Genomic DNA, 23,369 nt, shown 5'->3' on the forward strand with positions numbered 1-23,369 from the left:
AAAACAGGTCATGTGATGTCATGTATAATGCATGCCAGGTGTCTTTCACAGATATGTGATAGTCAACCTTTTGTAAAGATAACAGTCTTAAAATATGGAATTAAAGACCGGTGCAATGAAGCAAACAATGTAGTTTTGAATCCTGAACTTTTTGCCTGAACTATTAAATTTAGCTAGAATACTACAAAGTATTCATAAAACATTGAAATGTAAGGCCTGCTACAGATAAAATAAAACTCCATTGAGCTCTGTGGAAATTTGTAGCAACCGTATCAGTTTCTGGGCCATATTTTATTAATGATGTCTCGGTCTCCATTTCTTTGAACGTTATAAAAAATGGATGACTGCACAGGTTAATCTTCTTTAGATTGCCTAGATCGTTCATGCAGTGTAGTGAAAAAGAAGTCACTTAATTGCTCCTGTTAACGTTTTTTTTTATTTAGTACCATTAATTTCTTTGGAAATAGGTCAAAGCGTGGTGCAAATATGTATGCAGGGTTTCAGTTTCATGACCTTTTGTAGAAATCGTCCTTTGAAACTCTTTGAGATCTCGTCAATTCTGTTGACTTTCTGCACATAACATTTCATCTGACTAAATTAGATCATAACGTGAATCTCTATGATCTCTTGTTGACGGTACTTTGTTATTTATTGTGTGACAGTGAATTTGATGAGGTAAAGGGTTGATCCTTGCTCTTGCAATGATTCCTATTGATTAATTTTATGATTGTGGGGTTTAATGGAATGTCTGTCTTTATGAATAAGAGAAAGGAATATCGCAATTTCAAGGTTTTATGAAATGTTGTTGTCAATCAGTTTGGTAAAATATCAGTTTGTTGTATTTGTGCTGGTCAGACAAAGTCAGGGCTTTGAAACAATTCAATAAACAGCTATTTTTTATAATCATCACTTTATCTCCTGCTTTCTGTTCTTCCTGGCTTCCTCTGTCAACCTATCAGTTGATAGAAGACTTTTAAGTTAACTTGCTGTGACTTGCTGTTAACTGGTTTTGGGTATCAGACAAAACTCTGCCAAATGGTTTTGTCATAGACTTCTTCTGATGGGATCTGGTAAAAAGAATGGATCATCCAATCTTCCTGGAGATTCAGACTAACAATGATGTACCCTCCAGGGGCCCCAATTAACTGTTTTCCATTGTTGGAGTGCTCTGGCAGTGCACGTCACCTTTATTTTTATAGTGCTTTTTACAATACAGTTTGTTTAAAAGCAGCTTTACAGTGATAACAGGAAAATAATGCAACAAAGTTTGTTTCTGCTGTACAGCAGATTTAGAAGAAAATAGCGTCATAGTCCAGCTTAAGTAAGTTAAGTGATGGTTCATTTTTGTTGTAAAAAAGTTATTAATTTAGTTCATTTATATATATAGCCGCTCTGGAGAAAACAGTGATGTCATCATCCAGCTCAGTTCATTTCTCATATAATGGTGTCAATGCATGCAGATCAATAATGTTGTTGAATATTAATGTTAATGTGTGCAGGTCTTTACTATGTGCTAATTCTACCACAGGGATGAACTCTGAACTCTTGCACAAGTCTCTTTACTTTGTGTGGACATTATTATTGCTTTAGAATTAGCATCATCCAGCTTGAAGGACCATATTAAAGATTGTAGCATTTCAATGACAATGTTAAGGTACTTAGGTATTATTAGCAATCACCAATGTTCGATTCGAAAAAATTATGTTCAATTGGTGAGGAAATATATATGCACAGACCACTCATAGACCACTCTTTATAATAAAAACTTTTCTTATAAAAAGAACAAGTCTTAAAAACTCTTATAAAAAGAACAAGTCTTCACAAACTTGATAGATGCAAGTAGAGTATTTTAAAGGTGTGTAGGTGTGGTTTTAGATGAAAGAAACAATGCTATATAAAATATACACGCACCTAAAGGATTATTAGGAACACCTGTTCAATGTCTCATTAATGCAATTATCTAATCAACCAATCACATGGCAGTTGCTTCAATGCATTTAGGGGTGTGGTCCTGGTCAAGACAATCTCCTGAACTCCAAACTGAATGTCAGAATGGGAAAGAAAGGTGATTTAAGCAATTTTGAGCGTGGCATGGTTGTTGGTGCCAGACGGGCCGGTCTGAGTATTTCACAATCTGCTAAGTTACTGGGATTTTCACGCACAACCATTTCTAGGGTTTACAAAGAATGGTGTGAAAAGGGAAAGTATGCGGTAGTCCTGTGGGCGAAAATGCCTTGTTGATGCTAGAGGTCAGAGGAGAATGGGTTGACTGATTCAAGCTGATACAAGAGCAACTTTGACTGAAATAACCACTTGTTACAACCGAGGTATGCAGCAAAGCATTTGTGAAGCCACAACATGCACAACCTTGAGGCGGATGGGCTACAACAGCAGAAGACCCCACCGGGTACCACTCATCTCCACTACAAATAGAAAAAAGAGGATACAATTAGCAAGAGCTCACCAAAATTGGACAGTTGAAGACTGGAAAAATGTTGCCTGGTCTGACGAGTCTCGATTTCTGTTGAGACATTCAGATGGTAGAGTCAGAATTTGGCGTAAACAGAATGAGAACATGGATCTAGAGACCTGCGCGGGACACAATTTTCAGTCCAGCTCCCGCCCGCTCCCGCAGTGTTCAGTCCCGCTCCCGCCCGATCCCGCAAAGATTTGTCATTTTTAGTCCCGCTCCCGCCCGCATCTGTGATATTATGTCCCGCTCCCGCCCGCAAGACGGCAGACAGGATGTTCACTTTCTGTCTCACGAAAGGTCTAGGGGGAAACATGCGTGCGCACTAATTCTTGATAAAGCTTAAAGCTTGGTAGGCTAACATATTTATTGGTAAGCCTGCATATGTTCAACCATACAAAATATTAAATAGGCATCAGTAACTAACGCCAACAAAGATAAACATTAATCGGCAATAGGCTTAATTATCGTGTAGCCTAACATAAAAACAGCCTTAGGCTGTAACCAAAAACAAAAATATAAAATATATTCGATGAGGTAATATTATTATCTATCTAATATATATAATTATATATTAGATGTTCTGGTCACATTATAGGGTAGCCATGAACATTCGTAAAAGGCTAAAAAAAACTATTTGGGCTTTGAGCTCAGTGAAGGTGTTAAACTGAAAACAGCCTGTGCATACCTTTTAATAATAATAATAAAAATAAAAACTCAGCAGGTCGCTACCAGCATGTCTAAATGAAAATGATCAAAATAAAGGTAAAAGAAGCAGCTGCTGCTTAGGCTAGAGGCGCTGTTCCTCGTCCATGCTGTCTATTTTGAACTTGAAGCTTTTGAATTCGAACACGGAGCAGCGGGAAGGACGTCTCTAAAACAAGTGTGCGTGAGATTAGGCCCCGCCCTACCCCAAACGACAACATCCACAAGTTTTGGCTGCTTAAAACGTTTTTATTGCTGCCAAATAGAATATCCCTCACAACTACAAATTATGTACGCTTCTTTAATCATTTATTTTACTTTACACTCATATTTAATTTGTGGGAGTGAGGCGTAGGCTATCATCCCTCCCGCCCGCACCCGCAAGTGCACCTCCATCATCCCGCCCGCTCCCGCAATGACCTTTCAAAATTTGTCCCGCGCCGCACTGTTTTGCGCCGCGACCCGCGGGACGCGGGACGCGGGACTCCCGCGGGAGTGCAGACCTCTACATGGATCCATCATGCCTTGTTGCCACTGTGCAGGCTGGTGGTGGTGGTGTAATGGTGTGGGGGATGTTTTCTTGGCACACTTTAGGACCCTTAGTGCCAATTGGGCATCATTTAAATGCCACGGCCTACCTGAGCATTGTTTCTGACCATGTCCATTTCCATCCCTTTATGGCCACCATGTACCCATCCTCTGATGGCTACTTCCAGCAAGATAATGTACCATGTCACAAAGCTCGAATCATTTCAAATTGGTTTCTTGAACATGACAATGAGTTCACTGTACTAAAATGGCCCCCATAGTCACCAGATCTCAACCCAATAGAGCATCTTTGGGATGTGGTGGAACGGGAGCACAAATCTCCATCAACTGCAAGATGCTATCCTATCAATATGGGCCAACATTTCTAAAGAATGATTTCAGCACCTTGTTGAATCAATGCCACGTAGAATTAAGGCAGTTCTGAAGGCTAAAGGGGGTCAAACACAGTATTAGTATAGTGTTCCTAATAATCCTTTAGGTGAGTGTATGTATGCAACGTCAAGGCATAAATAAAAAAACTCTATAACTATCAATAGTCGGTAACACTTTGCAATACGGGTGCACTAATATGCATTAATTCATACTTAACTAATGCACAGATAGTCATGAGTTAATGTATGACTCATGAAGAACTAAACCATTAATTAATTATTACTGCATCAGCAACTAATAAAGAGTCTATATGATTAATAGATTAAGTAATACATGAATTGCTATTAATTAAACGTGTCATCATGTATTAATTCCTTAATAACATATCTTATTAACTAATAGTGTAAATTAATGTGTAATTACCACAATTAGTCAAAGCTATGCACTTCAAGTTCCAGTTGTCTGCTTTAATTAATCATTAGCTAATGATTTGCGAATCTATCATTATGTTATGACTTTACTTGTTGAGGCACATGACTATTAACTAATTGTTAAGTAATATGTAATTTTGGTTTTGACACTGTGGATTTCAATTTCCAGCCTTCTACAACCAGAATTCCACTGTGCCAGATGAACCGCCGCATCCAACAGTTCATGGCACAGGAGTGTGTCAGGTTAAGCTTGAACTCTAGGATTTAAAGGAAGAACACTGAGAATATGCGGCCGGGCTCTGCTATTTCATAACACTGTGTCTAGACCGGATAAAGAAACCAGAACCTGTTATAATCAGTGATACAACACTGGATGCGACACAATGCAACACGACACAACAAAACCCCGACAGTAAACTGATGCCTCACTCTATTTCTGACGTACTCCGAGCTCTTGCGCTACTTCTGTTATGAAGGACAAATGGACTTGCAATGGTCTGTCATGTCCAGTGTAGACAGCTGTAATGGTCTCGTCCAGTTTAAACACGGTGTAACAGCGTCAGTATTTCAGATTCTGGTGTGCTGATATTTGTCTGCGGCCCAACTTACCCAATCCTTCAAACACTCTCTGACATTACACTCACTGGATGTGCAACTGCCCCACAGACCTTTAGTTGGGATGACAAAACCCATAACCATAATGACATATTACTTAACAGTTAGTTAATAGTCATGTGCCTCAACAAGTAAAGTCATAACATAATGATAGATTTGCAAATCATTAGCTAATGATTAATTAAAGCAGACAACTGGAAGTTGAAGTGCATAGCTTTGACTAATTGTGGTAATTAACACATTAATTTACACTATTAGTTAATAAAATATGTTATTAAGGAATTAATACATGATGACACGTTTAATTAATATCAATTCATGTATTACTTAATCTATTAATCATATAGACTCTTTATTAGTTGCTGATGCAGTAATAATTAATTAATGGTTTAGTTCTTCATGAGTCATACATTAACTCATGATTATCTGTGCATTAGTTAAGTATGAATTAATGCTTATTAGTGCACCCGTATTGTAAAGTGTTACCAGAGGGAATACTATTAATTGCACACACACAATATGAATCAACATTAATTACAATAGTAGTAAAGAACATCTTGGTTGAATTAAGCAACAGATTCTATAATCATCATGGTGACATGCGGCTCAACTGACTTTCATCATCACTATTGGTCATTAGCACAGGATGGGTGCCAGTTGTAGGAAAGTGACTGCCTGATTAAAATCTTAAAAGAGGATGAGTTATACTATTGCATGAACACTACGGTATAAACATATTCAGCTGGCCCTCAATTTAAGACAACTACTGAGGAAAATATAGACCATGGGCATATACCATGAAGCCGGTTTAGGTGGATAGCTAAACTATGCTCTGTGTCCGGTTATATTCTACGTAGGGATGCTCCAATACCACTTTTTCCAGGACGAGTCCAATACCAATACTTTCATCGATAATAAGCACCGATACCAGTATATTCATTGCATTTGTAATTTTTGTAAATATTGGGTTGAGAAACCAAAAGAATATGAATCAAATTAGTTGGCTAAATTCGTTTTGAAAATAGATATTTTCTTCAGTTCTTTTCCACACCAAATTATGCTTGTTAAAATGTATTGTAGATGCTTCTGTTACTCTTACTGTACTGTATTTCATCTTTCATTTAATAGCACAGTGAATATTTAGAGCTGCTTCAGCAGGGCTCAACGCTAAGGATTTTTTTCTACTGGTCCGGTTGGGCCAGTGGTTCAAATTTTTATTTTAATGCCTTGTTTAAGACTTGAAGCATTACTTGTGACTTGCAAAAACATGACTTAGACCTACCTCTGCTAGAATGTTCCTGGCAGCTAATCTGTTGCTACAACAAACAGTAATGTTTGATGTTAACCAGCAGTTAGAATTCAAACTGAATTCATTTGGAGCGATTGTGCTCAAGATTATATTGTCTGTCAGTAAAAACAAAAATCCCTCTTATCTTTTGCTCTTGCTACAATAGGCCCCCAGGGCCCTATACAGACTTCCTTAAGGAATTTGGAGATTTTCTCTCAAAGGTTGTAGTTGACATTGATAGAGTTTTGATTGTTGGAGACTTTAACATCCACATGGATAATAAAAAGGATACATTAAGCTTTATGGACATTCTCAACCATATTGGAGTCAGAAAAAAGTGAAAGGTCCTACTCATTCTCATAATCATATGCTAGATTTTGTTTTAAGTTGATGTTTAAAACATAGCAGTCTGAGCGATTACATCTCAGATCACTACCTTAGCCAAGGTCAGTTGCTCCACGCCGCATTTTCAAATTTGTAGAACCATTACATCTTCTACTAAAGTTAACTTCACTAATCTCCCACACCTATCAGAATTGGTCAGTGCATTAAGTTTTAAAAAAAACCTAATTGTTGCAACAAAAACGATAAATACAGGGCAGTGTGGGGTGTTGTGCTGTGGGCCCCTAGAATCCTCACCACCTTTCGTCCCGCTAGCATCAGCCCTGAGTACAGTATGGAGGCCAGCTAGTAAGAGCTGCATGAATAAACCTCATTCTAGAGAGAAAACAAAACTAGAGTTTTTTCGCATTTCATGGAAAGAGAGCACGATTGCGTACGAGAGGCCTTAAAAGCTGCTAGATCTGCTTATTTTTCAACCCTATTAGAAGAAAATTTAAAACCTAGCGTTTTGTTTTTTGAAATACCTTCAACCAGATGGAACTGGATAATATTCTGATTGTTCCAAACCAATCTGACTTCTGACCTATAATGCTGCCTGAATCATAATCATACACTGTTCATTCATTGGCCAGAGGAGAACTTCTCCCAAAGTTTTTTTCTCCATTCTGCCACCTGATGGAGTTTTGGTTCCTTGCCACTATCACCATTTTCCACCTTTGTTGCCATTGGCTTGGCTTGCTTAGTTGGGGACATTAAATTTACCATTTAATTTAATATTCAACAATAATATTGATCTGCCTGCATTGACACTATTATATGAGAACTGAACTGAGCTGGACGATGACATCACGGTTTACTCCAGAGCGGCTATATATATATATATATATATATATATATATATATATATATATATATATATATATATAAATTAACTAAATTAATAACTTTAAAAAAAAAAAATTAAACATCACTGAACTTACTTAAGCTGAACTGTGATGCCATTTTCTTCTGGAAACAAACTTTTTTGCATTATTTTCCTGTTATCTCTGTAAAGCTCCTTTGAAACAATCTGTATTGTAAAAAGCGCTATATATACGTAAATAAATGTGACTTGACTTGAAACAGTGGCTAAACTAACAAAAAATAAAGCTTCAACCCCAGACGTTTCCAAGCAGCACAGCAGTAATGACTTTATGAACTTCTTTACTTACAAGATTGATAATATCAGGAAGAAAATTATAACTATGCAACCGTCTACCACAGTATCGCATCAGGCAGTGCATTATAGTCTCCTTGAGGAAAAATTCGAAATTCATTTTTATAGGAGAGGAAGAATTGTCTAAACTCGTTAAATCATCTAAATCGACAACATGTATGCTAGCAGCTAGACCCTATACCGACTAAACTACTGAAAGAGATGCTTCCAGAGGTCATAGATCCTCTTCTTAATATCATTAATTCATCTTTGCCATTAGGATACATATCAAAAAGTTTTAAGCTGGCTATGATTAAACCGCTTGTTAAACAAAACGCCACTGTATCCTACAAAGTCAATTACAGGTCGATCTCGATTCTGCCTTTTCTGTCAAAGATACTAGAAAGGGCAGTATCCTCACAACTATGTCCCTTTTTAGAAAGAAATGGTATCTGCGAGGATTTTCAGTCAGGATTTATACCATAGTCAAGTCAAGTCACATTTATTTATATAGCGATTTTTACAATACAGATTTCAAAGCAGCTTTACAGAGATAGCAGGAAAATAATGCAAAAAAGTTTGTTTCCAGAAGAAAATAGCGTCACAGCCCAGCTTAAGTTCAGTGATGTTTAATTTTTGTTTTAAAAAAAGTTATTAATTTAGTTAATTTATATATAAATAACCGCTCTGGAGTAAACTGTGATGTCATCGTCCAGCTCAGTTCAGTTCTTGTATAATAGTGTAAATGCAGGCAGACCAATATTATTGTTGAATATTAAATTAAATGTTCAATTTAATGTCCCCAACTAAGCAAGCCAATGGCAACAAAGGTGAAAAAAGGCGACAGTGGCAAGGAACAAAAACTCCATCAGGTGACAGAATGGAGAAAAAAACCTTGGGAGAAACCAGGCTCAGTCGGGGGCCAGTTCTCCTCTGGCCAATGAACAGTGTATGATTATGATTTAGGCAGCATTATAGGTCAGAAGTCAGATTGGTTTGGAACAATCAGAATATTATCCAGTTCCATCAGGTTGAAGATCAGAGTCTAATTGTGTCAGATCAGATCTAAGATCAGTCAAATCATTTGTAACTCTACTGAGAGTCTCAGTACTATGGTGCGGTCTAAATCCTGACTGGAAAATCCTTGCAGATACCATTTCTTTCTAAGTAATGGTAGTACTGAGACAGCTCTCATTAGAGTCACAAATTATTTGCTCTTATCATCCGATCGTGGTTGTATCTCTCTATTAGTGTTACTCTATCTTAGTGCTGCATTTGATGCTATTGACCACAGCATTCTTTTAAATAGACTCGAAAATTATGTTGGCATTAGTGGAATTAGCATGGTTTAAATAATACTTATCTGACCGTTATCAGTTTGTAGCAGTAAATGAAGAGATGTCTTATCGATCAAGTTCAGTATGGTGTACTACAAGGCTCAGTACTAGGACCGTTGCTGTTCACTCTGTACATGCTACCCTTGGGAGATATCATTAGGAAGCATGACATTAGTTTTCACTGTTATGCTGGTGATACTCAGCTCTATATTTCTTCACGCCCCGACGAAACTTACCAATTCACCAAATTACAGTTTTTTTCAGTCGCTAACAAGCGTTTGTCCAACCAGTAGTCACATTTTCAAAACTCTAAACACAATTAGCACAGCATCGGTCTATTGTGGCCATACCATTCACACATTTCATGTCGTTTTCACACAATATGCAGTCAGTGAACACATTTCCACAATGCTTACATTTTCTTAACAGACAAGTTATACCTCCCAACAAAATTATGGATTGTTTTTGTAGTATTTGCGAATGTTAACACACACCATCCCACAATAGCAAAAACAATATTCCAAACCTTAGATACAGTATAAAAACCTCTGCTTTTGCAATGATATCAGTTCCAAAAACAATATATCTCAGCAAAATAATAAACAAACAATTGAATAATTGACACACAGCTGATTTATGTTGGGTAAATTGGGCCAACCCAAAATTACCCAATTTTTTTCTATTACATTGACACTTATACAGTAAAATTAGGACTTTGAAGAGTGATGTTTTTGGAAACAGAAACAGAAAAAGACAAACACTGTAATGTCTGGACGAGGAAGAGTAAGAGCAAGGGGCCCAGGGAGAATAGCAGGAGCAGTGAGAGATGCAGTGAGATATGCAGTGAGAGGTGCAGTGAGATATGCAGTGAGAGGTGCAGTGAGAGGTGCAGTGAGTGATGCAGTGAGAGGTGCAGTGAGTGATGCAGTGAGAGGTGCAGTGAGAGGTGCAGTGAGTGATGCAGTGAGTGATGCAGTGAGAGGTGCAGTGAGTGATGCAGTGAGAGGTGCAGTGAGAGGTGCAGTGAGTGATGCAGTGAGAGATGCAGTGAGAGGTGCAGTGAGTGATGCAGTGAGAGGTGCAGTGAGATGTGCAGTGAGAGGTGCAGTGAGAGGTGCAGAAGTGCAATATTTGCTGAAAACATGTGGCCTAACCCTGAAGATCGCAGAGTTTAGATACAGTAATTTTGTGCTTTTTTTGTAAGCAATACTGTAAAACTTTTTCTGTTCTTTCATACCATGTTTCTACTGTACCTCCTGTTGTAAACAGTAAAGGGAAAAAACTGATTTGCTTTTTACTAGAATGCTTTTGAATGTGAACATTACTGTACATGTGGACATATAGTTCCCAACCAAGAAATTTAGTGTAAAAAGGTTGGATTGCATGTTTTGCATGCAAATACCTGTAAAACTGAAACATCAAAGTCTATGTAGTTTTTGTAATGTCAACAATAGCCAGTATTTTGAAACCTGGTGTACTTTGATTGACTGCATGTACCATGTGAAGTGAAAACAAGTGTTATTCTTTGACAGAATAATTTCATTTTGAGACAGATTTTCAGTGTTTTGGTAAAGTTAGTGTGTGCAGAGAAAGATGTGTTCTATTTTGAAATGAAGAGTTAGTATATATTTAACAAAATGTGTTTTTGAGAAGAAAATTAACCATTTGGCCAATTGTGTTTTGTAGGTGTGAGTCTGTGTTAAGAGTTTAGAAAAAGTATCTGAAGTATGGGTAAGCGCTTGTTAGCGATTGAAAAAAACTGTAACGGAATGCATAGCTGATATATATATATATATAAAATGGATGACTAGTAATTTCCTACTACTTAATAATGAAAAAACAAAGATTGTAATTATTGGACCAAAAACCTAAGCACGTAATAACCTAGAATACTGTCTAACACTTTATGGCTGCTCTGTCAAGTCTTCGTCGTCGGATAGAAACCTGGGTGTGCTCTTTGATACCAATCTTTCATTTGAAAGTCACGTTTCTAGTATCTGTAAAACCACATTCTTCCATCTTAAAAATATATCAAAATTATGACATATGCTTTAAATGACAAATGCGGAACAGTTAGTTCATGGGTTCATGACATCAATTCTAGATTATTGTAATGCTCTTATGGGTGGTTGCCCTGCATGCTTAATCTACAGCTGGTCCAAAACGCAGCAGCTCAAGTTCTTACTAGAACCAAGAACTATGACCATATTAGCCCCGTTCTGTCAACACTGCATTGGCTCCCTATTAAACATTGTATAAATAAAAAATGGTGCGAATTACTTAAAAAGCATTAAATGGTTTAGTTCCCCAGTACTTAAGCGAGCTCTTAACGCATTATAGTCCGTCACATCTATTGCGATCTCAAAATTCTGTCCAGTTGATAATACCTAAAATATCAAAATCTACTGCAGGCGGCAGATACTTTTCCTATTTAGGACCTAAACTTTGAAACAGTCTCCCTAACATTGTTCGGGAAGCAGACACACTGTTAGTTTAAATCTGGACTAAAAAAATCTATTTAACCTGGCATACACAACAAATGATCAATTTCTATAATTCAAATCAGTTAAATTATTGTTAGGCTGCATAAACTAGGTCAGCCGGAACCGGGAAGACTTCCCTTAACACCTGATGTGCTTGTTACATCATAAGAAGAATGGCATCAACGCTAATATTAGTCTCTCTGTTTATCCCAAAGTTTACCGTAGTCAGCCGGATCCGGGACAATCCAGATCAGAAGATGGACCTGCACCTAGACACGACCACAACGTATCCCTGAAGTGTCAGCAGAGACTGTGTCAACTTGACTATCACTTGCGAAGGCCTCATTGACACAACAAAGTTTTTTTCCTCTGTACATATGAAAACGTTATCAAAATGATTCCCGTTCAAAAACGTATTTACTTAAACCTATTTCAAAGTTTGCATTAAAAGATTTCGGTTTTCAGTTGAAAACAGTGTCGTGTAAGCGATGTTAATACTAATGATTTTTACAACAGAAATTAATCAATCAAAAACTTATTTAAGCTGGACAATGACTTTCTTCTAGAGCTGCTGTTCAGCCAAAACAATCTTGTTGCACTATTTTCCTGTTATCACTGTAAAGCTGCTTTGAAACAATCTCTACTGTAAAAAGCGCAATATAAGATTTTTTTAAAATTACAAACATAATACATATTCCATTTAGTCTCTCAATTATTGGGCTCATAATCACTGCATGCTAACTGGCTATGCTTTTTAAAGTTGTTTTAGATGAAGCTAGTCAGTCAAGTAGCAACAAGAAGTACTAAAGAAAAATCATAAATTAGATTTCAAGTGTTTCTCCTACATAGCAATGAAAATAAATACAAACTTATTGGTAACTTTTTGTGAACTCTTGCTTCTCAGATTCTCAAATCAAAAGCTGGCATTTCAGACACATATGAGATTGATTGATTGCTTGATTGATTTATTTGAATTTTTTATTCACACAATGTAAACATTCAAAAATAATCTGACAATCTTTCAGTATACAGAAGCTTACCTACTCTCATTTGGCACTTGACAAGTTTCAAATTGTAGCCAGAAACCTTATAGACAGAACATAGTTCTTAACCGAAATAACACAAGTGTTCATAATGTTTCGAAAGGACAATTAATTTCAAAAAAAATGTTTAACCACTTACAAAAACACTTGGACCAGACCATACCAAGGACAGTTTTGTGCTCCATATAGCAGCAACAATATTTATTAGAAATAAATGGTCATTAGGAAACTGGACAAAAGGTAATAGATCAGAATATATCAAAAGTTATGACATCTGTTCTGTTAGAAATATAAACAACCAATAACCTCTGATCTGAGAGGATGGAAGACTTTAGTCCATTGGAAGGAATCCTATGTGGACTGCCACAAACTGTAATGTTAAACAAGAAAATTAATAATTGCAACTGCATTCAAAGATGTACCATTTTATGGATGCATTTTGATGCGATTATTACATACCCCAATAAAAGTGCCTCATTTAAAAAAGTCCAATAACCTCTCCACTCTCGGTGTTAAGATCAATGTCGTAGAAACATGGTCGAGTAGGAAGGCCAGGAATAGTCGGCATCTGCATAAAATTAGGAACATTTAGTTTACATGGTACCAATCACATTATAACTACTGCTTTTACATAATTACAGATTGAATGAAATAACGAATGAAAAGTTATTTAAACAATCAGGAAAATCCTCTGAGGGGTTGAAAAAAAGAGATGCATATTGTTAAAAATGTCCATATTACGCTACTTACTGTGCCAACCAGTGGGTAGAGAAAGCCTGCCCCTACACTGGCACGAATGTCACGAATGGGGAGAACAAATCCAGTGGGGACGCCTTTCTTTTCAGCATCATGTGACAGAGACAGATGAGTTTTTGCCATGCATATGGGTAGACTTGAAAAACCCTTGAGGGAGACAAAAAAGCTGTATAAACATAATGGCAATCTCATGTTTAAGGTTCTCTAATAAGACACAAAAATTCCAAGTTCAAAATCCCACCCTCTTTACAATTCATCCCATCCTCTTTGCTATTCATACCTGTTTGCTATACAGGTCCACCTTTTGCTGGGCATCTGGGAGAAGTTCAATGTCATCTGCACCATAGATCTTCTGCGCAATGATTCTGATCTTGTCTGCAATGGGTAACTAAGATAACAACAAAAACAAATAAGCAAATGGTGTGGGAATGGGTTCATTGGTAAAATATGGCAGTAGAGTAACCCCTCTAATATTGTGTAAAACATGCCTCCTTGCAAATGTTTTATTTATAAAATAATAATAATGCTACAACACTAACATTCTTATTTTTTACCTTAATGTCATAAAGAAATTTGAAGCTGCTGGGTAAATCTGCAGCTTTTTGTACTGCTCTAGCCAGATCTACAGCCCCGGCGCCCCCATCAGCCCAATGAGAGCAATGCACAGCATCAAACGCTCCTGCCTCTTTGGCTAGTTTACAGATCAGATCCAGTTCAGCCTTTGTGTCTGTCCTGCAAACATGAGACAGCAAGATTTAGTTTGAACAGCATATTAGCTATACAGCAGTTTGATTTACATTGTCTGTGCAGAAAATAAAACCCATAATTCCTAAATGATGCTCAATATCATTCAATATCAAGAACCTTTACTCAAAGAAATAAATCTAGTCACAGTCAAACATGCTGTTGGCTTAATTTTACCATGATATGGTAATTTAGTCACATTAATCATGTATGGCCTTCAATCATATTTACTAAGAGCAATGTTTTAATTGTGTGTTGTCTGTGTACATGTGCAATCTGATGTCTTTGGCCATTGCATCTTAAAAATCCTGACATCTACCCATCTTGACAGCTCTTCTTGACATAGGAGACGTAACAAATGTCCATTACACATACAATTTGTAAACTGAATGATTCAATCGCGAATCAGACAGATCTGGTTCTGTCTGATCTGGTCAGACAGAAGTAAACGGCATACTGAAGGTAAACTTTCAGTGAACTTAAATGAGAGACTTTAAATGTGATGGTTTTTTTTACACAAAATATTGTACCGTTTCAGAAGACCTATTTTTGGGTTAGCTATTCCTTCAGAAGTGGTTCAAGTTTGAAAAATGTGTCTTGAGACTGCTGCATTTTATTGTTATCCACTGGGCTCTGTCTAGCTTTTTTTTTTTTAAATGCAAGGCGTCATGTCTGTTATTAGGGCAAAAAGCACATTCTTTTGGTTACTTACATTTTTCAACCATCTCTGTCCATCGTAAACTATTATAGAACTGTGACCAACTACTCAATACACAAAGCTTTGGGAATTTCAATAGACGCTGTATATGCTCTACCATAAAATGGATATATTTATCTTGAATACCTATATTCTATAGGTTTATTTAGCAGATTCAGTCTTACTTGAAAGCATTGACAGCTACAACTACTGGAACTCCAAAAAGCTGAGCATTCTCCACTTGTTTCCTCATGTTACTACAGCCGGCTTCCAGCAGTCCCAGATTCTGTAAGAGTTCAAACCACTTTCATCAGAACCACATTAAGTTTCACTCAGAACAGTTTAAGTTATTTCTCTTAGATATAGTTCAATTATATGTAGATACATCTAAGATACCACTTACACAGTGCAGCTTGTTTTAATTACGCAAATGACGAGTACATAACAAAAAAAAAAACACTCAAGGTGCGTCCCAAATCATGTACTTGTGCACTATTCTACGTCATTTTGTAGTATAAATAGTGCGAGTAGTGCGTGATGCACTTATTTAACCAAAAAAACTAAGTGTGTAACGTTGGACACTTCATGCACTCAACTGTCGCAGCTTTAATTACATAGCGGAGGGGCTATCAGACTCCAATGTTGAAAGACAAAAGAAACTTTTTTTAAAAGTTCATACACATACACTATGCACTATGTACTCAACCGTGTAAAGTGCATAGTGTATAGTGCGTCATTTGGGACACAGCTTCAGACTCAGAGGTATTCTCTCAAGTCTTGAGTCATTTGCAAATGTAGACACTTTCTATCTCCCCAACTAAAGAGCATGCCATTTAAAACTGGAACTGTTTCAATTAAAGGGATAGTTCACCATAAAATGATAATTAAGTCATCATTTACTCACCCTGGTGTTGTTCTAATGCCGAATGCCTTTCTTTTATGGACCACAAAAAAAAAAAAAAAAAAAAAAAAAAAAAAAAAAAAAAAAAAAAAAAAAAATCCTGCTCGCGCTCATCCATATAATGGCAGTGATTAGTGACCAGCATCAATCTTTTTAGAAAAGATGCACAAGTATCACAGAATGATCCCATGCAACACGTGAAATTGTATTTAAAAATCGAAATCTAATGTATTATTTAACGAAATTCTTGACCTTGGCCATTGGTCTTCTCTGCACAGCTACACGACGTGCACATTCGTGAGACTCAATTAGCACAGCAGTTTCACGCTGCCCAGGAAAAATTTTGAAATCAAGATGAACAAAAAGTGACATTGGTGATATGTCCAGTCTGGTGATATAAGACACGGATGCTTTTTTGGGATTTCTAGGCATTGTATTTAATGTCTTGTTTTTGTTACATGAGATTGTTGTGTGATACTTTTGCATCTTTTTTTAAAAAGCTTGATGCTGGTCACTATTCACTGCCATTATATGGACAAGCACGAGTGGGACATTTCTTAAAAATTCTCATTTTGTGATCCATAGAAAGAAGAAATATAAGAGCATACAGAAAATAGGGCATACAGCATTAAAACAACACCAGGGTGAGTAAACGACTTTATTGACATAATTTTAATTATGTCAATAATCCAATGTTCTGGAGTGACTCCTGTGATTCGCTCATATTTAAATGTGGCTGGCACTCTCAAAATGTTACAGTGTGTGTGGTCTTTCAGTAATGCCTTGAGTGGTACACTACACTGGGGGAAAATAATTTCATTTTTAAGCAGATAAATGCTTAGACAAACAGCTATAAAATAAAACATTTGGTATATACATTATGACCAAAATATTATGACTCATCATGCTATGAGTAATTTTATATTATATGGTAATGGTATACACTATTGATCAAAAGGTTTAGAACACCTTTATATTTTAAGTTTAATCTTTAAATTAAAGCATTATAATTAATGGAATGGTTATGTTTAATCAAAATGTAAATAAAAAACATTTGTGGCATTCTTTCAACAATAAAAACATACATTTGACTTGCTTAAATTTCCATAAGTAAATGGTGCTGTAAAATTGACTCGTAGCAAACATCACAATATAGTCATCTTTCCTTGGAAATTCTCTCCAAATAGGTTATACATTTTCATACAAATAGACCATACATACAGTGGGATTTTGGACAACCTCACCATAAATCCTTTTTCTTAGCATAAATTCATTAAAGCTTGGCTAGCAAATGAAGACTAGCAACAATTATTTTTTATTTGATGACAAAATAGCAATTTATACAAGTCACAGTCAGGCATGTGCCTTTGGCAGATATGATATGTCTGATTACTGGATTCAATTTGTCCCAGGTTTCTTTTTTGAAGATGTGTCAGCATACATTCACGGCTTTATTGATTGATACTGGACTGATGAGATACAAGCTATCTCTGTGACGGAGAATCTAACCTGCAAGTATTCTTTGAGATTAAAGTCACACAAAATGACAAATGTGTAAATGGACTGGATTGAATTAATCTCCTCATATTTTAATATACACTCACCGGCCACTTTATTAGGTACCCCATGCTAGTAACGGGTTGGACCCCCTTTTGCCTTCAGAACTGCCTCAATTCTTCGTGGCATAGATTCAACAAGGTGCTGGAAGCATTCCTCAGGGAGTTTGGTCCATATTGACATGATGGCATCACACAGTTGCCGCAGATTTGTCGGCTGCACATCCATGATGCGAATCTCCCGTTCCACCACATCCCAAAGATGCTCTATTGGGTTGAGATCTGGTGACTGTGGAGGCCATTTTAGTACAGTGAACTCATTGTCATGTTCAAGAAACCAATTTGAAATGATTAGAGCTTTGTGACATGGTGGAAGTAGCCATCAGAGGATGGGTACATGGTGGCCATAAAGGAATGGACATGGTCAGAAACAATGCTCAGGTAGGCCGTGGCATTTAAACGATGCCCATTTGGCACTAAGGGGCCTAAAGTGTGCCAGGAAAACATCCCCCACACCATTACACCACCACCACCAGCCTGCACAGTGGTAACAAGGCATGATGGTTCCATGTTCTCATTCTGTTTACGCCAAATTCTGACTCTAACATCTGAATGTCTCAACAGAAATCGAGACTCATCAGACCAGGCAACATTTTTCCAGTCTTCAACTGTTCAATATTGGTGAGCTCTTGCAAATTGTAGCCTCTTTTTCCTATTTGTAGTGGAGATGAGTGGTACCCGGTGGAGTCTTCTGCTGTTGTAGCCCATCCGCCTCAAGGTTGTGCATGGTGTGGCTTCACAAATGCTTTGCTGCATACCTCGGTTGTAACGAGTGGTTATTTCAGTCACTGTTGCCCTTCTATCAGCTCGAACCAGTCTGGCCATTCTCCTCTGACCTCTGGCATCAACAAGGCATTTCCGCCCACAGAACTGCCGCTCACTGGATGTTTTTTCTTTTTCGGACCATTCTCTGTAAACCCTAGAGATGGTTGTGCGTGAAAATCCCAGTAGATTAGCAGTTTCTGAAATACTCAGACCAGCCCTTCTGGCACCAACAATCATGCCACGTTCAAAGTCACTCAAATCAACTTTCTTCCCCATACTGATGCTCGGTTTGAACTGCAGGAGATTGTCTTGACCATGTCTACATGCCTAAATGCACTGAGTTGCCGCCATGTGATTGGCTGCTTAGAAATTAAGTGTTAACGAGCAGTTGGACAGGTGTACCTAATAAAGTGGCCGGTGAGTGTATATTACCATATAAAAGAAATGGAAACAACAGAATTTTTTCTCAGAATGATTTGCACATTAAGGCTACACTGAATGCACTGAACAGATTTTAAAATGCTACACATCAAACACTTGCAAACTTTAAAATTGGTTACAGAGAGAAACTGGGCATCATACACTACCAGACTTACAAGTCATACCGAACACACGCCAACATGCTGACTCCTTCAGACTACAAATAGGGACAAAAAATATTAAATATTTAAACCAAAAATGCCCTTTTGTTAACAGCCAGGTTTGTTTTTTGTGAAAAAAACAACAACACAGTGCTGTTTTGTTTATATTTATTTGTTGCGCTTTCTGTAAAATTAATAGAATTTTAATTTTAAAAATGAAACAAATCTATAAAAAAAAAATCTAATTTAGTTTTTCCAGCCCGGTTGACCACCTAAATGTGCATACCTTACAAAGCATAAATCTGTATTCAAAATGAACACTGCAATATGTATGTTAAGGTGCTCCTTCGCCAATGGATCTGTTGTTTGCTACTATAGTTAAGATGCGAGAAGATACTTGCTCGCACTTTCAATAAACAAGGACAATCTAGACTCAATTACATATGTAATCAAAAAACTAATTAACTGTGGAGATGCAGTGGCTGTATTGTCATCTGTATTGACTGAACTCATTAATAAAAGTTATTCTTTTACCGGCTACTCAAATCCCCACTGTAAATACTGACCAGAACACATTTCAAAGACTACTTTATCTACAAGATCCCAGACTAGCAGAAAAACATTAAAAATCTTACAGTACCTCTTCAATATATTCTTTCGGAAGAGGCGCACCTGCAGTGACCTGTAGAAAAGATACAAGCAATGCACATTAATAACTCCCTGTACAGAATTGTGTACAAGAGGTGATGCAAAATGTCAAACAGCGTGAAACTAAATCATGCCAACAATGTTCTCACTTAAATTTTTAATTTCTCTCCCACGACACAGTAAAGGGGTTATTCTCAGACTCACCGTTGGCCCACCTCCATGCATCTTAAGTGCTCGAACTGTGGCAACCAAGACCACAACATGAGGCTTGAGACCAGAGTAGCGACACTTGATGTTGAAAAATTTCTCCATCCCAATATCTGCTCCAAAACCTGCTTCTGTGACTGCAAGAAAAAAACAACTACAGTAAATCCATGCTGATGGGATCCTTGACAACATTTTGTACAATTTTGTAAGTATTAAATTACTTTTGGTCCTTAACAACAATTTTTTTTTAAACCGAACTGTCTTTTTAATTGACAAAACTTTATAAAAATTGGCAAATTATATTGACTCTTCATAGATAGATTTAAATTATGACAATAACAAATTTCTTTAATCTGTGTAACTTACCCACAAATCCCTGAGGTCCAACTAGTTTCAGAGCAATTTTATCAGCCAAGATTGACGAGTTTCCATGCGCAATGTTTGCAAAAGGTCCAGCATGAACAAACACGGGGTTTCCCTAAACAAGTGTTCATACAACAGCTTAAGACACAACTCAAAAGCACCAGAGAAAGAAGTGACAAGAAAACAGCTGCAAAACTGAGCTAAGCAACTAGTGGATTTGAGTATGAAGTAGAGAAGATGTATCTATGAAGCCTTCAAGGCCTGTGTAGCTCTAGGTCAGTGGTTCTCAAACTTTTTACACCAAGTACCACCTCAGAATATATCTGGCTCTCCAAGTACCATCATAATCAGTGGTTAAATTGGCTTTTATAGGGAGGGGAGCCCTTATTTACGGTGAATGGTCATCATTAAAAGTCGTGCCGTAAAATAACTTAATGTGTTTTTAATGTGGTGTGCAGGGGTTTTTATAAATAAAAGTTCCCAAAAATTATCTTGCTAGGGGGGTTTGGGGGCATGCTCCCCCAATAAAATTTTGATTTTCCTGATCTCGACATGTCCATTTTAAGGTGTTTTGAAGGCCAAAAAAATGGACAACAGTAGCTTTAAAAGCATGTCAGTGGTCAGTAGCATGAAGTAGGCCTATTTTATCAGATAACAGATTCTTTAAAGTCCCCTGAACAGGAAGTTGCAAACGACTTTTCTGCAGTGTTGTGACGTATTTCCGAGAGAAACGGAATACTAAGTGAGGCAAAATAGTGGGCGTGGCTTTTTTTCCAACTAGCACCTGATTGGATCTAGAAAAGTAGGTGTTTTCATTCAGCCTGTCTACTGTCAGTTGGAGGGGCGTGGTTACGGATGTTAAGCAGACACCCAAACCGTCAAACCTACGTCATTACGAAGCCAAAAATTTTTTTTGTGTGGATTGACTTGCATGGATGAATTGTTCACCACAAAACGATCAATTTAGGCAAACAAAGTAAGGTCAATTTTGAATTCATGGGGACTTTAACATGAGAATCAGTTTAAATGTCGCAATGAGTGATCCACACTATAAAATGGAAATGCAGAATGTTTATGCATATTGTTGACAATACACAATCACATATTCGAAACGGGAATGTCCTTAAATAAGAAATGATTCAAGTATTATTTTGTAGATGTTACTTTTCAAACATTCTGTGCCCAGAGGCATATGAGCAATTATATGAGCATGAAAGATGTTTCAGCTACTTTTTTAATCAATATTTTTGGACTAGCTAATCTGTTCATTTAATCAATGGTTAATTAATCACTCATAAAGACAGTCACTTGTCGCCACCTTCTGGCTTAATGATGCAAGTTGCGCAAACACGAACAAGCGGAGTGATACAAACAGTGAAAAGTCGAACACATTCGAGGTAACGTTATACAAATATATTACAATAATAATGGCAATATATTTAATAGGGTGCTGTTAAATTCAGCTTATAGTATCCACTGTCTTTGATCAAACTGATTATTTCTGTCGATCATTTAAAACTTCTATCGACAAACAGCTGTTTAGATTAGCTACTTGCATCTTATCTCGCACTGTATGCCCGTTAACTGAAGTGTGAAGCGTCGCATTGGGATTCGCGCTTGGCTTGCGCTTCTGTGAACATAAATCCCCACTTGTACGGTGGCCGAGAGAGCTCAACGCGCTGCAACTGAAGAAAACGCATGCAAATAGAAGAAAACACATGCAAATAGAAAACAACGTGTGCAAATAGAAAAAAACACATGCAAATAAAATAAAACGCATGCAAATAGAAAAAAACGCGTGCAAATAAAAAAACACCTGCAAATTAAGAAAACATCTTCATCAGTTTCACAACACACGTGTGCTCCAAATACTCTATTTGCATGTGTTTGCTTCAGTTGCAGCGGGTTGAGCTGTCTCGGCGTACACTTGCTTTGATTGGACTCAAATATTTTGACATTGACGGGCGGGTGAGTGCTGAAGCAGCTCAGACGAGAAGGTCAGTTATCGTTGCGATGGGCGATCATTGCAGCACCAAATTAGAGTTAATATAACCAGTTATTTAATAACTTTCATTATATACACTCAACAAAATGTATATATTTGGTGCTGAAGGAGTGGCCCCAAAGAGGAGGAGCTGCGCTCCGCCCCAATTTAACCTCTGACTATGATGACCATTGACCAATATAAAAATACAGTAGCGTAGGCCTAACTATTCAGCTACAGTTATGCACAGCTCAAAAATGAGGCAGTTTAATTTCTAATAAGAATATTTATTATTGTCAGCCACTTTAAACATTGTAAAAACACAGTTTGAACATTGACACTGCACTGTTCTGCTTACATACAGGTAAATAAAAAACTTAAATAATGATTAAATTCAAATGTATTGCACCTAAAAGTGAAATAAAAACTGTAGCCTACTTAATAAAAAAAAAGCACAGGCTGTGTATTCAGATTTAACCTTTTTAAACGTACATGTAAAATATTTTTCAAGGCGATCATTATTTAGAACTTATCACTTTATTGTTTCCATGGTGACACGTCATTGTTTGTCACGTGACACACCGCAGCCGCTTTTATTTCATTTTTTTATTCAAAATATTCACAAATTTGTTAGCTATGGCATGAAATATTTGATAATCCGATTGTCAAATATTTGCAAGTGGAAATGTTATGTTGTTTAAACACCTTTATAACGATCGCGTTAGTTGAGCTATATGCACCTCCATGTTAGTTTGTGCCACTGTTCAGAGAATCGGATCTGTTGGATTTACAGCACGTGAATTCGTCCACTTCTCCCGAAATACATGAAAGTAAGTGGCCGGTGAACTGGGAGAAGAATAGAGTTAACTTTAAAAGTTACTTACACAATGTGTAACATTATCTGATATGAATAAAACGTGTCGTCTAATTATAATGGAAATTATTATTAGTTCCGCTTCTATAGACATCAGTGTGTATTTTACAAATTCTAAATGTATTGTTTTTTTAGTACTTATGTGAATTTAAATGTCTGAAACCTAAAATAAACATGTGGTTAAAAACACTGAATAATTGTGATATTTGACAGCGCCTGAGTGGCGTGCGTCCGTCTCTGGCTCAGCGCCAGCCAACTCCGAAAGCACGTTTGAATTTAGCAGTTGATCTCGTGATCACTGGCAGTTCTACTCACACCGGTGTAATCGTATCGTACGCTCCAGGGACCAGCCAAGACTGCTCACACAATAGTAAACGATCACACCGGTTTGATCTTACGTTAC

At 37.1% G+C, this 23,369-nt stretch overlaps 1 protein-coding gene across 1 annotated transcript in view; it reads right to left on the reverse strand.

Moving 5' to 3' along the window:
* Positions 1-13,016: 13,016 nt before the first annotated feature.
* Positions 13,017-23,369, reverse strand: part of mthfd1b (methylenetetrahydrofolate dehydrogenase (NADP+ dependent) 1b) — a 32,059-nt gene continuing 21,706 nt past the window's right edge. The window contains exons 20-28 of the mRNA XM_056255930.1: positions 20,112-20,223; positions 19,743-19,882; positions 19,531-19,572; positions 15,213-15,313; positions 14,141-14,318; positions 13,867-13,974; positions 13,581-13,733; positions 13,290-13,398; positions 13,017-13,200 (exon numbers count right to left, since the gene is read on the reverse strand). Of these exons, the coding sequence (XP_056111905.1) occupies positions 13,309-13,398; positions 13,581-13,733; positions 13,867-13,974; positions 14,141-14,318; positions 15,213-15,313; positions 19,531-19,572; positions 19,743-19,882; positions 20,112-20,223 (924 nt within the window). The 3' untranslated portion in view covers positions 13,017-13,200; positions 13,290-13,308. The remainder of the gene's footprint in view (positions 13,201-13,289; positions 13,399-13,580; positions 13,734-13,866; positions 13,975-14,140; positions 14,319-15,212; positions 15,314-19,530; positions 19,573-19,742; positions 19,883-20,111; positions 20,224-23,369) is intronic.

Source organism: Rhinichthys klamathensis, unplaced genomic scaffold, assembly GCF_029890125.1.
Source record: "Rhinichthys klamathensis goyatoka isolate OS25496 unplaced genomic scaffold, OSU_Roscu_1.1 h1tg000123l_1, whole genome shotgun sequence".
Taxonomy (NCBI): Eukaryota; Metazoa; Chordata; class Actinopteri; order Cypriniformes; family Leuciscidae; genus Rhinichthys; species Rhinichthys klamathensis.